Source organism: Blennius ocellaris (assembly GCF_963422515.1).
Source record: "Blennius ocellaris genome assembly, chromosome: 3".
Classification (NCBI taxonomy): Eukaryota; Metazoa; Chordata; class Actinopteri; order Blenniiformes; family Blenniidae; genus Blennius; species Blennius ocellaris.
In genome coordinates this window covers 30,470,173-30,483,435 of record NC_137652.1, presented here as the reverse complement: position 1 = coordinate 30,483,435, position 13,263 = coordinate 30,470,173, and the positions used below count along the sequence as shown (strand labels likewise).

The window sequence follows — 13,263 nt, the reverse complement described above, 5'->3', positions numbered from 1 at the left end:
TACTGAACCACTGCTGTCTGGGCTCTTAGTCTGAAACCTTCATATACTGAACCAGTGCTGTCTGGGCTCTTAGTCTGAAACCTCCATATACTGAACCAGTGCTGTCTAGGCTCTTAGTCTGAAACCTCCATATCCTGAACCAGTGCTGTCTGGGCTCTTAGTCTGAAACCTTCATATACTGAACCAGTGCTGTCTGGGCTCTTAGTCTGAAACCTCCATATCCTGAACCACTGCTGTCTAGGCTCTTAGTCTGAAACCTCCATATCCTGAACCAGTGCTGTCTGGGCTCTTAGTCTGAAACCTCCATATCCTGAACCAGTGCTGTCTGGGCTCTTAGTCTGAAACCGCCATATCCTGAACCAGTGCTGTCTAGGCTCTTAGTCTGAAACCTCCATATCCTGAACCACTGCTGTCTGGGCTCTTAGTCTGAAACCTCCATATACTGAACCAGTGCTGTCTAGGCTCTTAGTCTGAAACCTCCATATCCTGAACCACTGCTGTCTAGGCTCTTAGTCTGAAACCTCCATATACTGAACCAGTGCTGTCTGGGCTCTTAGTCTGAAACCTCCATATCCTGAACCACTGCTGTCTGGGCTCTTAGTCTGAAACTTCCATATCCTGAACCACTGCTGTCTGGGCTCTTAGTCTGAAACCTCCATATCCTGAACCAGTGCTGTCTAGGCTCTTAGTCTGAAACCTCCATATCCTGAACCACTGCTGTCTAGGCTCTTAGTCTGAAACCTCCATATCCTGAACCACTGCTGTCTGGGCTCTTAGTCTGAAACCTCCATATCCTGAACCACTGCTGTCTAGGCTCTTAGTCTGAAACTTCCATATACTGAACCAGTGCTGTCTGGGCTCTTATTCTGAAACCTCCATATACTGAACCACTGCTGTCTGGGCTCTTAGTCTGAAACCTCCATATCCTGAACCACTGCTGTCTAGGCTCTTAGTCTGAAACCTCCATATCCTGAACCAGTGCTGTCTGGGCTCTTAGTCTGAAACCTCCATATCCTGAACCAGTGCTGTCTGGGCTCTTAGTCTGAAACCTCCATATACTGAACCACTGCTGTCTGGGCTCTTAGTCTGAAACCTCCATATCCTGAACCAGTGCTGTCTAGGCTCTTAGTCTGAAACCTCCATATCCTGAACCAGTGCTGTCTGGGCTCTTAGTCTGAAACCTCCATATACTGAACCACTGCTGTCTGGGCTCTTAGTCTGAAACCTCCATATCCTGAACCACTGCTGTCTAGGCTCTTAGTCTGAAACCTCCATATCCTGAACCAGTGCTGTCTAGGCTCTTAGTCTGAAACCTCCATATCCTGAACCACTGCTGTCTGGGCTCTTAGTCTGAAACCTCCATATACTGAACCAGTGCTGTCTAGGCTCTTAGTCTGAAACCTCCATATCCTGAACCACTGCTGTCTGGGCTCTTAGTCTGAAACCTCCATATCCTGAACCAGTGCTGTCTGGGCTCTTAGTCTGAAACCTCCATATCCTGAACCAGTGCTGTCTGGGCTCTTAGTCTGAAACCTCCATATCCTGAACCACTGCTGTCTGGGCTCTTAGTCTGAAACCTCCATATCCTGAACCACTGCTGTCTGGGCTCTTAGTCTGAAACCTCCATATACTGAACCAGTGCTGTCTAGGCTCTTAGTCTGAAACCTCCATATCCTGAACCACTGCTGTCTAGGCTCTTAGTCTGAAACCTCCATATACTGAACCAGTGCTGTCTGGGCTCTTAGTCTGAAACCTCCATATCCTGAACCACTGCTGTCTGGGCTCTTAGTCTGAAACCTCCATATCCTGAACCACTGCTGTCTGGGCTCTTAGTCTGAAACCTCCATATCCTGAACCACTGCTGTCTGGGCTCTTAGTCTGAAACCTCCATATCCTGAACCACTGCTGTCTGGGCTCTTAGTCTGAAACCTCCATATCCTGAACCACTGCTGTCTAGGCTCTTAGTCTGAAACTTCCATATACTGAACCAGTGCTGTCTGGGCTCTTATTCTGAAACCTCCATATACTGAACCAGTGCTGTCTAGGCTCTTAGTCTGAAACCTCCATATACTGAACCACTGCTGTCTAGGCTCTTAGTCTGAAACCTCCATATCCTGAACCAGTGCTGTCTGGGCTCTTAGTCTGAAACCTCCATATCCTGAACCACTGCTGTCTAGGCTCTTAGTCTGAAACCTCCATATACTGAACCACTGCTGTCTAGGCTCTTAGTCTGAAACCTCCATATCCTGAACCACTGCTGTCTGGGCTCTTAGTCTGAAACCTCCATATCCTGAACCACTGCTGTCTGGGCTCTTAGTCTGAAACCTCCATATCCTGAACCACTGCTGTCTGGGCTCTTAGTCTGAAACCTCCATATCCTGAACCACTGCTGTCTGGGCTCTTAGTCTGAAACCTCCATATACTGAACCACTGCTGTCTGGGCTCTTAGTCTGAAACCTCCATATCCTGAACCACTGCTGTCTAGGCTCTTAGTCTGAAACCTCCATATCCTGAACCAGTGCTGTCTGGGCTCTTAGTCTGAAACCTCCATATCCTGAACCACTGCTGTCTGGGCTCTTAGTCTGAAACCTCCATATCCTGAACCACTGCTGTCTGGGCTCTTAGTCTGAAACCTCCATATCCTGAACCACTGCTGTCTGGGCTCTTAGTCTGAAACCTCCATATACTGAACCACTGCTGTCTGGGCTCTTAGTCTGAAACCTCCATATCCTGAACCACTGCTGTCTAGGCTCTTAGTCTGAAACCTCCATATCCTGAACCAGTGCTGTCTGGGCTCTTAGTCTGAAACCTCCATATCCTGAACCACTGCTGTCTGGGCTCTTAGTCTGAAACCTCCATATCCTGAACCAGTGCTGTCTGGGCTCTTAGTCTGAAACCTCCATATCCTGAACCACTGCTGTCTGGGCTCTTAGTCTGAAACCTCCATATACTGAACCAGTGCTGTCTAGGCTCTTAGTCTGAAACCTCCATATACTGAACCAGTGCAAACACCAAGCCAGCCACTGAACCAGGAATCAGCACCTCCACTCCTCCTCATGCTTTCTCACACTGGAGGATGGAAAACCAAGGACTTTGGAAGCGAGATGGTGTCTGTTATAACAGAGCCTGGCATGGCACATGTAGAGAAAAACAACAACCCCACATAAGAAAGGAAAGTCTGCAAAAAGCTCCCCTTTACCAGGAAGGACACTGCAGGTGATACACAAATCCATTTATTGAGGAAACCAGATGAACTTGTCAAACTCGTCTTAAACAGATGAAAGCCTGGATGAGCTTTACTTTTCTACTGAACCCTCATCTACTTGTAGAAAACCCAGGAAAAAACCTCCATAAGCCAAGTGTTGTGGGTACTATGGGACTAACAGCTCTTTAACATTCGACGAAGCACAGAAACGGCACACCAAGCAGAGACATAAACAAACACCAAGCTTCAAAATATAATGTTTTCACACCTTTAACAAAGTTGTACCACAGTGGTCGATGCTACTGATTAAACAGAGAACATCTTTCCTTTCTTCTATTCCCCTCATCTTGTGTGTTTAAGGAACTCTTCGGGTTCTTAAAGTCCTCCTCACTACTTCTAGTGGTTTTCTACCTTTAGGAGCTCTGAGGGCTGAGGATGCTTTGTGAATTACTTTGATCTTAGTGAGGAACAATTCGAAGAAAAGTCTTACATTTGGAGGAATTCTAAAATGTTTCTTAAGAGTGACGTCACTACGAGCTACTTTTAGCCTGAGGATGCTTTGTGGATATGGACAAGGAGCTCAGAGCATCTTCCTCTCTAACAACCAATCAGCTCTCAGCAGACTGCATCATACAGAGCAACAGGTCCACCACTCCTCCTCACTAAGGTAAAAGTTTCCTTCAACTCCTTGCTGAGTTACTCTGAGTCACTTTAAGCTAAGAATTCTTTATTAAGGGGCTTTTAGTGTGAGACAGGAGCTCTGAGACGCTTCATGAATACAGACTCTGGACTGTCTGAGGCTATGAGAAGATCATGAGTAACTATGAGAAGATCATGAGTAACTATGAGAGGATCATTAGTAACTATGAGAAGGTCATTTGTAACTATGAGAAGGTCATTTGTAACTATGAGAAGGTCATTAGTAACTATGAGAAGATCATTAGTAACTATGAGAAGGTCATTAGTAACTATGAGAAGATCATTAGTAACTATGAGAAGGTCATTTGTAACTATGAGAAGGTCATTAGTAACTATGAGAAGGTCATTAGTAACTATGAGAAGGTCATTAGTAACTATGAGAAGGTCATTAGTAACTATGAGAAGGTCATTAGTAACTATGAGAAGGTCATTAGTAACTATGAGAAGATCATTAGTAACTATGAGAAGGTCATTAGTAACTATGAGAAGATCATTAGTAACTATGAGAAGGTCATTAGTAACTATGAGAAGGTCATTAGTAACTATGAGAAGATCATTAGTAACTATGAGAAGGTCATTTGTAACTATGAGAAGATCATTAGTAACTATGAGAAGGTCATTAGTAACTATGAGAAGGTCATTAGTAACTATGAGAAGATCATTAGTAACTATGAGAAGGTCATTAGTAACTATGAGAAGATCATTAGTAACTATGAGAAGGTCATTAGTAACTATGAGAAGGTCATTAGTAACTATGAGAAGATCATTAGTAACTATGAGAAGGTCATTTGTAACTATGAGAAGATCATTAGTAACTATGAGAAGGTCATTAGTAACTATGAGAAGATCATTAGTAACTATGAGAAGGTCATTAGTAACTATGAGAAGATCATTAGTAACTATGAGAAGGTCATTAGTAACTATGAGAAGGTCATTAGTAACTATGAGAAGATCATTAGTAACTATGAGAAGGTCATTAGTAACTATGAGAAGGTCATTAGTAACTATGAGAAGATGATTAGTAACTATGAGAAGGTCATTAGTATCTATGAGAAGATCATTAGTAACTATGAGAAGGTCATTAGTAACTATGAGAAGATCATTAGTAACTATGAGAAGGTCATTAGTAACTATGAGAAGATCATTAGTAACTATGAGAAGGTCATTAGTAACTATGAGAAGATCATTAGTAACTATGAGAAGATGATTAGTAACTATAAGAAGATCATTAGTAACTATGAGAAGGTCATTAGTAACTATGAGAAGGTCATTAGTAACTATGAGAAGGTCATTAGTAACTATAAGAAGATCATTAGTAACTATGAGAAGGTCATTAGTAACTATGAGAAGATCATTAGTAACTATGAGAAGGTCATTAGTAACTATGAGAAGGTCATTAGTAACTATGAGAAGATCATTAGTAACTATGAGAAGGTCATTAGTAACTTTGAGAAGATCATTAGTAACTATGAGAAGGTCATTAGTAACTATGAGAAGATCATTAGTAACTATGAGAAGGTCATTAGTAACTTTGAGAAGATCATTAGTAACTATGAGAAGGTCATTAGTAACTATGAGAAGGTCATTAGTAACTATGAGAAGATCATTAGTAACTATGAGAAGATCATTAGTAACTATGAGAAGGTCATTAGTAACTTTGAGAAGATCATTAGTAACTATGAGAAGGTCATTAGTAACTATGAGAAGGTCATTAGTAACTATGAGCATCTTCAGCAGGAGAGGCTGTTTTGTTCCAGTTGGACATGAAGAAAGATGAGAGCGCAGTGACTGGATGATGCTTTAACTGGCGGCCTGAGTGGAGAACGAGTGTTTCACACAGTATTCATGCCCATGTCTTCCTGTCCAACTCTCCTCCACTTCTTCTGACTTGTTTTCATTCTCCTTCTTAGTATTAGAACCTCCCATCCCCCTGCCCCATTGCTAATTCTCCTTTATAGTTAGAGATGAAAGACCCCCATGTTGGCTGTTAGCATGTACGGTGAGGATTTCTGCTGAGTCAGGGAACCAATGGTAAGTCAGTCAAAGCAGTGACTGTAGGGTTGTAGGACAGAGACAGTCTGGTGACGAAGGAGCTGGGAGGGATGTCCAGATTTCAACTTTTGCTTTGATATGGTATGTTGAACTGGGAATGTTTAAAAAGCACTGTCCAAGGGAAATGTTTTGAAAGGTGGTTAAGTTTTGTAAAAACCTTATAAGGTAGCTTCTGGACATCACATGTGATCAATCATAGATCAAATAACTGAGGTCAATTATACTTTAGCCGTGTTTTCACTGAACAAAGTGCATGGATGGAACGGAGCCTTACAGAGCCTTACAGAGCCTTAAGCCCCGTTTCCACCGCACAAAAAGTGGGGGGCTAGACCGGTTTAAACCATTCCGGTTCGCGTTTCCAACGCAGGAATGTGGAAACAACCGCTCCAGACCACTCCAAAGGTGGTCCCCCCCCCCCCATCAGGGTACCAGGACCATGAACAGGTCTGAGTTTGAGGAGCCGCCTGCTGATTGGTCAGTGATTTACTACACCCTCAATATGTTACTGTCAGCTGGATGAAGCCTGTCAGTGTGGTCAGCTGTGCTCTGGTTGTTTTTATTTTCCTTTTCTTTTCTTTGCTGCTCAACTTTAGTGTTTGTGGTGAAACAGCGACTTGAGGCAGGGGGAGACCGGAGCTCAGGACTTTGCATGGTGTTGGAGCTTCCTGTTAGCAGCATAGCGCTCGCCGTGGCGTGGATGTGTGTCCGGGACACGGGAGTCTGGAGCTTTGGGCTCCGGTGCTGATTGCACTCCGGCAGCTCTGCTTTTCTGCATCGCATCCGCGGTCCGAAAACAGAAAACACAGACCTGCGGCGCTATAAGGCGCGGCGCTCCGTGGGTCTGTGGTTTCTGTTCAGCCGCGGTCAGTGCCGCTGCATGGCGGGGACGGACCGCGGACGCGACGCAGAGAAGCTCGGAGCTCGGCGCCTCCGTGTTCCGGCGCTGAGCTGCCAGACCACGATCAGCGCCGGAGTGGAGCGGCTGCTCCTGTGTTTGAGCAGAAAGCTCCAGACTCCCCTGTCTGTGCCTCAGACAACCGGGGGGGAACGCTCCGGCCACTTGCGCCGCACCTGAGCCTCGAGTGCGGCACAAGTGGCCGGAGCGTTCGCTCTCTCACAACAAACACGGAAGTTGCAGCTGCAGCTCTGCCGCTGTAAACAATAACAGTTAACTAAACAACAAGTGCAAAGTGGAGGATGTAAACAACAACAGAGGATTCATAAGACCCGAGCTCCGGTTCCCGTTTCCACTGCAGAAAGTAGGTTAAAAAGTAGGCGGGGCTTAGAGCTCCTCAAATATGTGACGTTGCAACAGTCGTCTCAGCCTGGAGGAAGATCTGGACCTGATGAATCCTCTGTTGTTGTTGTTTACATCCTTCTGCTCCAGACCCCCCCCCCCCCCCCATGTCCTCTCTTTCACCACCAACATGAAAGATGAGCAGCAAAGAAAAGAAAAGAAAAACCACCAGAGTAAAGCTGAGCACTCTGACAACAGAGGATTCATCCAGCGACACATTAAAGTATTGAGGGTGTAGTAAATCACTGACCAATCAGCAGACACACATATTAACATATTGAGGGTGTAGTAAATCACTGACCAATCAGCAGACAGACATATTAAAGTATTGAGGGTTAGTAAATCACTGACCAATCAGCAGACAGACACATTAAAACATTGAGGGTGTCGTAAATCACTGACCAATCAGCAGACAGCTCCTCAAACTCAGACCTGTTCCATGGTCCTGGTACCCTGATGGGGGGGGACCACCTTTGGAGTGGTTGTCTCTGGAAACTCACAAATTCCTGCAGTGGAAACCTGAACCGGACGGTACCGGACCGTACCGGACTGTACCGGACCGTACCGGACTGTACCGGACTGTACCGGACCGTACCGGTCTGTGCCGGACCGTACCGGACCAGACCGGACCGTACCGGTCTGTCCCCGTGGAAACGGGGCTTTTGTTGATTTCTTTAGTTGACAAAATGTTTTCCTTGATTCCAAAGCTGTGATGTTCCTGGTTCTCCTCTTTCCTCCTCATGGAGGCGCAGACTCCTCAGAGCATGAGGAGGACATGATAGGAGGCACCTTACATGTTTGATGTGTGACCAGAGGAAAGTCACCTCCTCAAACTCTGCTTTCCCTCCTCCCCCTCCTCCTCACTCCTCCTCCTCCCCCTCCTCCTCCTCACTCTCCTCACTCCTCCTCCTCCTCTCCCTCCTCCTCCCCCTTCTCCTCCTCCTCCTACTCCTCACTCCTCCTCCTCCCCCTCCTCCTCACTCCCCCCTCCTCCTCCTCCTCACTCCTCCTCCTCCTCACTCCTCACTCCTCCCCCTCCTCCTCCTCACTCCTCCTCCCCCTCCTCACTCCTCCTCCTCCTCACTCCTCACTCCTCCTCCTCCCCCTCCTCACTCCTCCCCCTCCTCTCCCCCCCCTCCTCCCCCTCCTCCTCCTCACTCCTCCTCCTCCTCCAGCTGAGTCGGGGGAGAGTGTTGGCAGTGCCAGGGACTCCTCCTCCTCCACCTCCTCCCTCTGCAGGCCAGCCAGCAGCCGGGGTCCGCTCTCAGCCCAGCCTGGACCGGAGGACCCCCCGTCTGAGCAGGGGGGGGTGGAGAGGCGGGAGGGTGGGGGGGGTGTCCCCGGGTACTCCCTGTACTCCCTGGGGGGTCGTCCTACCCCTCCTTCTCTGACGCCACGGTGTTGTCGGGAGCCTCCCAGTCTTCCAGCTCCGCCCACACTGCGGCCGGCGCCGCCCACATGTCTGAGGCCACGTCGGCCAGCTTCAAGAGCCTGGCCCCCAGACCCCCCCCGCCCCACCACCCCCCCCGCAACGGCAGCCTGTCCTACGACAGCCTGCTGAGCTCCGACGCCCCGCCGGGCCCCGCCCTGCCTGACGGCTCCTCCAGGAGGGCCTGCCCGCCCTCGGGGGGCTACAGCCCCTCCTTCCTGACGCCACGGCAGAGAGACGCTGAGAGGCGGTCGCCCCCCCACCACCGCTCCACCCACCCACCACCAGCACACCTTCCTCCACCGCTCCTCCTCCTCCACCTCCTCCTCCCCACCGGCCCCTCCGGAGAAGGAGCACCTGCTGGGTGAAGCCCGCCCTGCACATGGCAGCCAAGGCTCCGGACCCCCCACCTCTGCAGCCCCGCCCCCCCCACACCACCACCACCACCACCACCATCACCACCACCACTCCCACCACCACCACTCCTCCACCACTTCCCGTCCCAACGCTTCACCGCCCCCCACCCGCCCCCCCACCATGCCTACCCCTACCGCACCCGCTCCACCGACACCCCCTGGGCACCACCCACCCTCCCCGCTCCCCCACCCCCCTCCCCTTGGGAAGTCGCTCTCCTACTCCAGCGCTGCCGCCGCCGAGATGCAGTACCGGCTCGTTCGCAAGGCGTCAGCGTCCGCGGGAGCCAACGCAGCGGGGGTGGGGCGAGGAGGTGGAGGAGGAGGAGGAGCAGGAGGAGGAGGAGGGGGGTGGGAGGTGGAGGAGTTCAAGCCCCAAAGTGAGTATGTCCTTCACCTTTTGTCAGGATGATTGATTTACTGCTAACACAGGAAACTCCACCCGTCTGCCTGAAACCTACGACCAACTACCTGATCGACTGCTCCTCTTCCTGCTCCTCCTCCTCCTCTCCTCCCGCCTCCTCCTCTCCTCCTCCTGCCAGATCTCCTGTGAGTTCTTCTTTCTCTCATGTGTGATGTTCTACTGTTTGTATCTGTGCAGAGTCTGTTCTCCTCTGGACACATGAAGCATCAGGCTGTTGATCTGGGACCTCCTCTGCTCCTCCTCTCCTCCTCTATGCTCCTCCTCTCCTCCTCTCTGCTCCTCCTCTCCTCCTCTCTGCTCCTCCTCGTCCTCCTCCTCCTCTCTGCTCCTCCTCTCTGCTCTCCTCTCCTCCTCTCTGCTCCTCCTCGTCCTCCTCCTCTCCTCCTCTCTGCTCCTCCTCTCCTCTCTGCTCCTCCTCGTCCTCCTCCTCCTCGTCTGCTCCTCCTCGTCCTCCTCCTCTCCTCCTCTCTGCTCCTCCTCTCTGCTCCTCCTCTCTGCTCCTCCTCTCCTCCTCTCTGCTCCTCCTCTCCTCTCCTCTCTGCTCCTCACTCTTTGCTCTCCTCGTCCTCCTCCTCTCTCTGCTCCTCCTCGTCCTCCTCCTCCTCTCTGCTCCTCCTCTCGCTCCTCCTCTCCTCCTCTCCTGCTCCTCCTCTCCTCCTCTCTGCTCCTCCTCTCTGCTCCTCCTCGTCCTCTCCTCCTCTCTGCTCTCCTCGTCTCCTCTCTCCTCTCTGCCTCCTCTCCTCCTCTTCTGCTCCTCCTCTCCTCCTCTCTGCTCCTCCTCTCTGCTCCTCCCGTCCTCCTCCTCTCTCTGCTCCTCCTCTCCGCTCCTCCTCTCTGCTCCTCCTCTCCTCTCTGCTCCTCCTCGTCCTCCTCCTCCTCTCTGCTCCTCCTCTCCTCCTCTCTGCTCCTCCCTCCCTCCTCTCTGCCTCCTCCTCCCTCCTCCTGCTCCTCTCTCCTCTCTGCTCCTCCTCGTCCTCCTCTCTCTCTGCTCCTCCTCTCCTCCTCTCTGCTCCTCCTCTCCTCTCTGCTCCTCCTCTCTGCTCCTCCTTGTCCTCCTCCTCCTCTCTGCTCTCCTCGTCGTCCTCCCTCTCTGCTCCTCTGCTCCTCCTCTCTGCTCTCTCCTCTCTCCTCCTCTCCTCCTCTCTGCTCCTCCTCCTCCTCCTCCTCTGCTCCTCCTCTCTGCTCCTCCTCTCCTCCTCACTGCTCCTCCTCCTCCTCTTCCTCCTCCTCTCTGCTCTCCTCCTCCTCTGCTCCTCCTCTCTCCTCCTCCTCTCTCCGCTCCTCCTCCTCCTCTGCTCCTCCTCTCTCTGCTCCTCCTCTCCTCCTCACTGCTTCTCCTCCTCACTGCTCCTCTCCTCTCTGCTCCTCCTCCTCTCCTCCTCCTCCTCTCTGCCCCTCCTCCTCCTCCTCCTCTCTACTCCTCCTCCTCTCTGCCCTCCTCCTCTCTGCTCCTCACTGCTCCTCCTCTCCTCCTCTCTACTCCTCCTCTCCTCCTCCTCTCTGCCCCTCCTCCTCTCCTCCTCTCTACTCCTCCCTCTCTGCTCCTCCTCTCCTCCTCACTGCTCCTCCTCCTCTCTGCCTCCTCCTCTCCTCCTCCTCCTCTCTGCCTCCTCCTCTCCTCCTCTCTACTCCTCCTCTCATGCTCCTCCTCTCCTCCTCACTGCTCCTCCTCTCTGCTATCCTCCTCCTCCTCTCTGCTCCTCCTCTCCTCCTCCTCACTGCTCCTCCTCTCTGCTAATCCTCCTCCTCTCTCCTGCTCCTCTCCTCCTCCTCACTGCTCCTCCTCCCTCTCTGCCCCTCCTCCTCCTCCTCCTCCTCTCTGCTCCTCACTGCTCCTCCTCTCCTCCTCCTCTCCTCCTCCTCTCTGCCCCTCCTCCTCCTCCTCCTCACTGCTCCTCCTCTCTACTCCTCCTCCTCCTCTCCTCCGTCCTCACTGCTCCTACTCTCAGCTAATCCTCCTCCTCCTCTCTGCTCCTCCTCGTCCTCTCACTGCTCTCCTCCTCACTGCTCCTCCTCCTCTCTGCTCCTCCTCCTCTCCTCCTCCTCCTCTCTGCCCCTCCTCCTCCTCCTCCTCTCTACTCCTCCTCCTCTCTGCCCTCCTCCTCTCTCTCCTCACTGCTCCTCCTCTCCTCCTCTCTCTCTCTCCTCATCCTCCTCCTCTCTGCCCCTCCTCCTCTCCTCCTCTCTACTCCTCCTCTCTGCTCCTCCTCTCCTCCTCACTGCTCCTCCTCCTCTGCTCCTCTCCTCTCCTCCTCCTCTCTGCCCCTCCTCCTCTCCTCCTCTCTACTCCTCCTCTCTGCTCCTCCTCTCCTCCTCACTGCTCCTCCTCTCTGCGAATCCTCCTCCTCCTCATGCTCCTCCTCTATAATCCTCCTCCTCCTCTCTGCTCCTCCTCTCCTCCTCCTCACTGCTCCTCCTCTCTGCTAATCCTCCTCCTCCTCTCTCCTGCTCCTCTCCTCCTCCTCACTGCTCCTCCTCTCCTCTCTGCCCCTCCTCCTCCTCCTCCTCCTCTCTGCTCCTCACTGCTCCTCCTCTCCTCCTCCTCTCCTCCTCCTCTCTGCCCCTCCTCCTCCTCCTCCTCACTGCTCCTCCTCTCTACTTCTCCTCGTCCTCACTGCTCCTACTCTCTGCTAATCCTCCTCCTCCTCTCTGCTCCTCCTCTCCTCCTCACTGCTCCTCCTCCTCACTGCTCCTCCTCCTCTCTGCTCCTCCTCCTCTCCTCCTCCTCCTCTCTGCCCCTCCTCCTCCTCCTCCTCTCTACTCCTCCTCCTCTCTGCCCCTCCTCCTCTCTGCTCCTCACTGCTCCTCCTCTCCTCCTCTCTACTCCTCCTCTCCTCCTCCTCTCTGCCCCTCCTCCTCTCCTCCTCTCTACTCCTCCTCTCTGCTCCTCCTCTCCTCCTCACTGCTCCTCCTCCTCTCTGCTCCTCCTCCTCTCCTCCTCCTCCTCTCTGCCCCTCCTCCTCTCCTCCTCTCTACTCCTCCTCTCTGCTCCTCCTCTCCTCCTCACTGCTCCTCCTCTCTGCTAATCCTCCTCCTCCTCTCTGCTCCTCCTCTCCTCCTCCTCACTGCTCCTCCTCTCTGCTAATCCTCCTCCTCCTCTCTCCTGCTCCTCTCCTCCTCCTCACTGCTCCTCCTCTCCTCTCTGCCCCTCCTCCTCCTCCTCCTCCTCTCTGCTCCTCACTGCTCCTCCTCTCCTCCTCCTCTCCTCCTCCTCTCTGCCCCTCCTCCTCCTCCTCCTCACTGCTCCTCCTCTCTACTTCTCCTCGTCCTCACTGCTCCTACTCTCTGCTAATCCTCCTCCTCCTCTCTGCTCCTCCTCTCCTCCTCACTGCTCCTCCTCCTCACTGCTCCTCCTCTCCTCTCTGCTCCTCCTCCTCTCCTCCTCCTCCTCTCTGCCCCTCCTCCTCCTCCTCCTCTCTACTCCTCCTCCTCTCTGCCCCTCCTCCTCTCTGCTCCTCACTGCTCCTCCTCTCCTCCTCTCTACTCCTCCTCTCCTCCTCCTCTCTGCCCTCCTCCTCTCCTCCCTCTCTACTCCTCCTCTCTGCTCCTCCTCACTGCTCCTCCTCCTCTCTGCTCCTCCTCCTCTCCTCCTCCTCCTCTCTGCCCCTCCTCCTCTCCTCCTCTCTACTCCTCCTCTCTGCTCCTCCTCTCCTCCTCACTGCTCCTCCTCTCTGCTAATCCTCCTCCTCCTCTCTGCTCCTCCTCTCCTCCTCCTCACTGCTCCTCCTCTCTGCTAATCCTCCT

General features: G+C 52.3%; 1 protein-coding gene across 1 annotated transcript in view; it reads left to right on the top strand.

Moving 5' to 3' along the window:
* The window catches only part of zdhhc5a (zDHHC palmitoyltransferase 5a), a gene marked incomplete at its 3' end in the record, with an annotated part of 41,947 nt that overhangs the window by 19,911 nt on the left and 8,773 nt on the right, over positions 1 to 13,263 (top strand). The window contains 10 exon segments of the mRNA XM_080516803.1: positions 8,429 to 8,432; positions 8,435 to 8,482; positions 8,485 to 8,508; positions 8,511 to 8,537; positions 8,540 to 8,623; positions 8,626 to 8,960; positions 8,962 to 9,184; positions 9,187 to 9,255; positions 9,258 to 9,278; positions 9,281 to 9,475. Coding sequence (XP_080372929.1) covers positions 8,429 to 8,432; positions 8,435 to 8,482; positions 8,485 to 8,508; positions 8,511 to 8,537; positions 8,540 to 8,623; positions 8,626 to 8,960; positions 8,962 to 9,184; positions 9,187 to 9,255; positions 9,258 to 9,278; positions 9,281 to 9,475 — 1,030 coding nt within the window.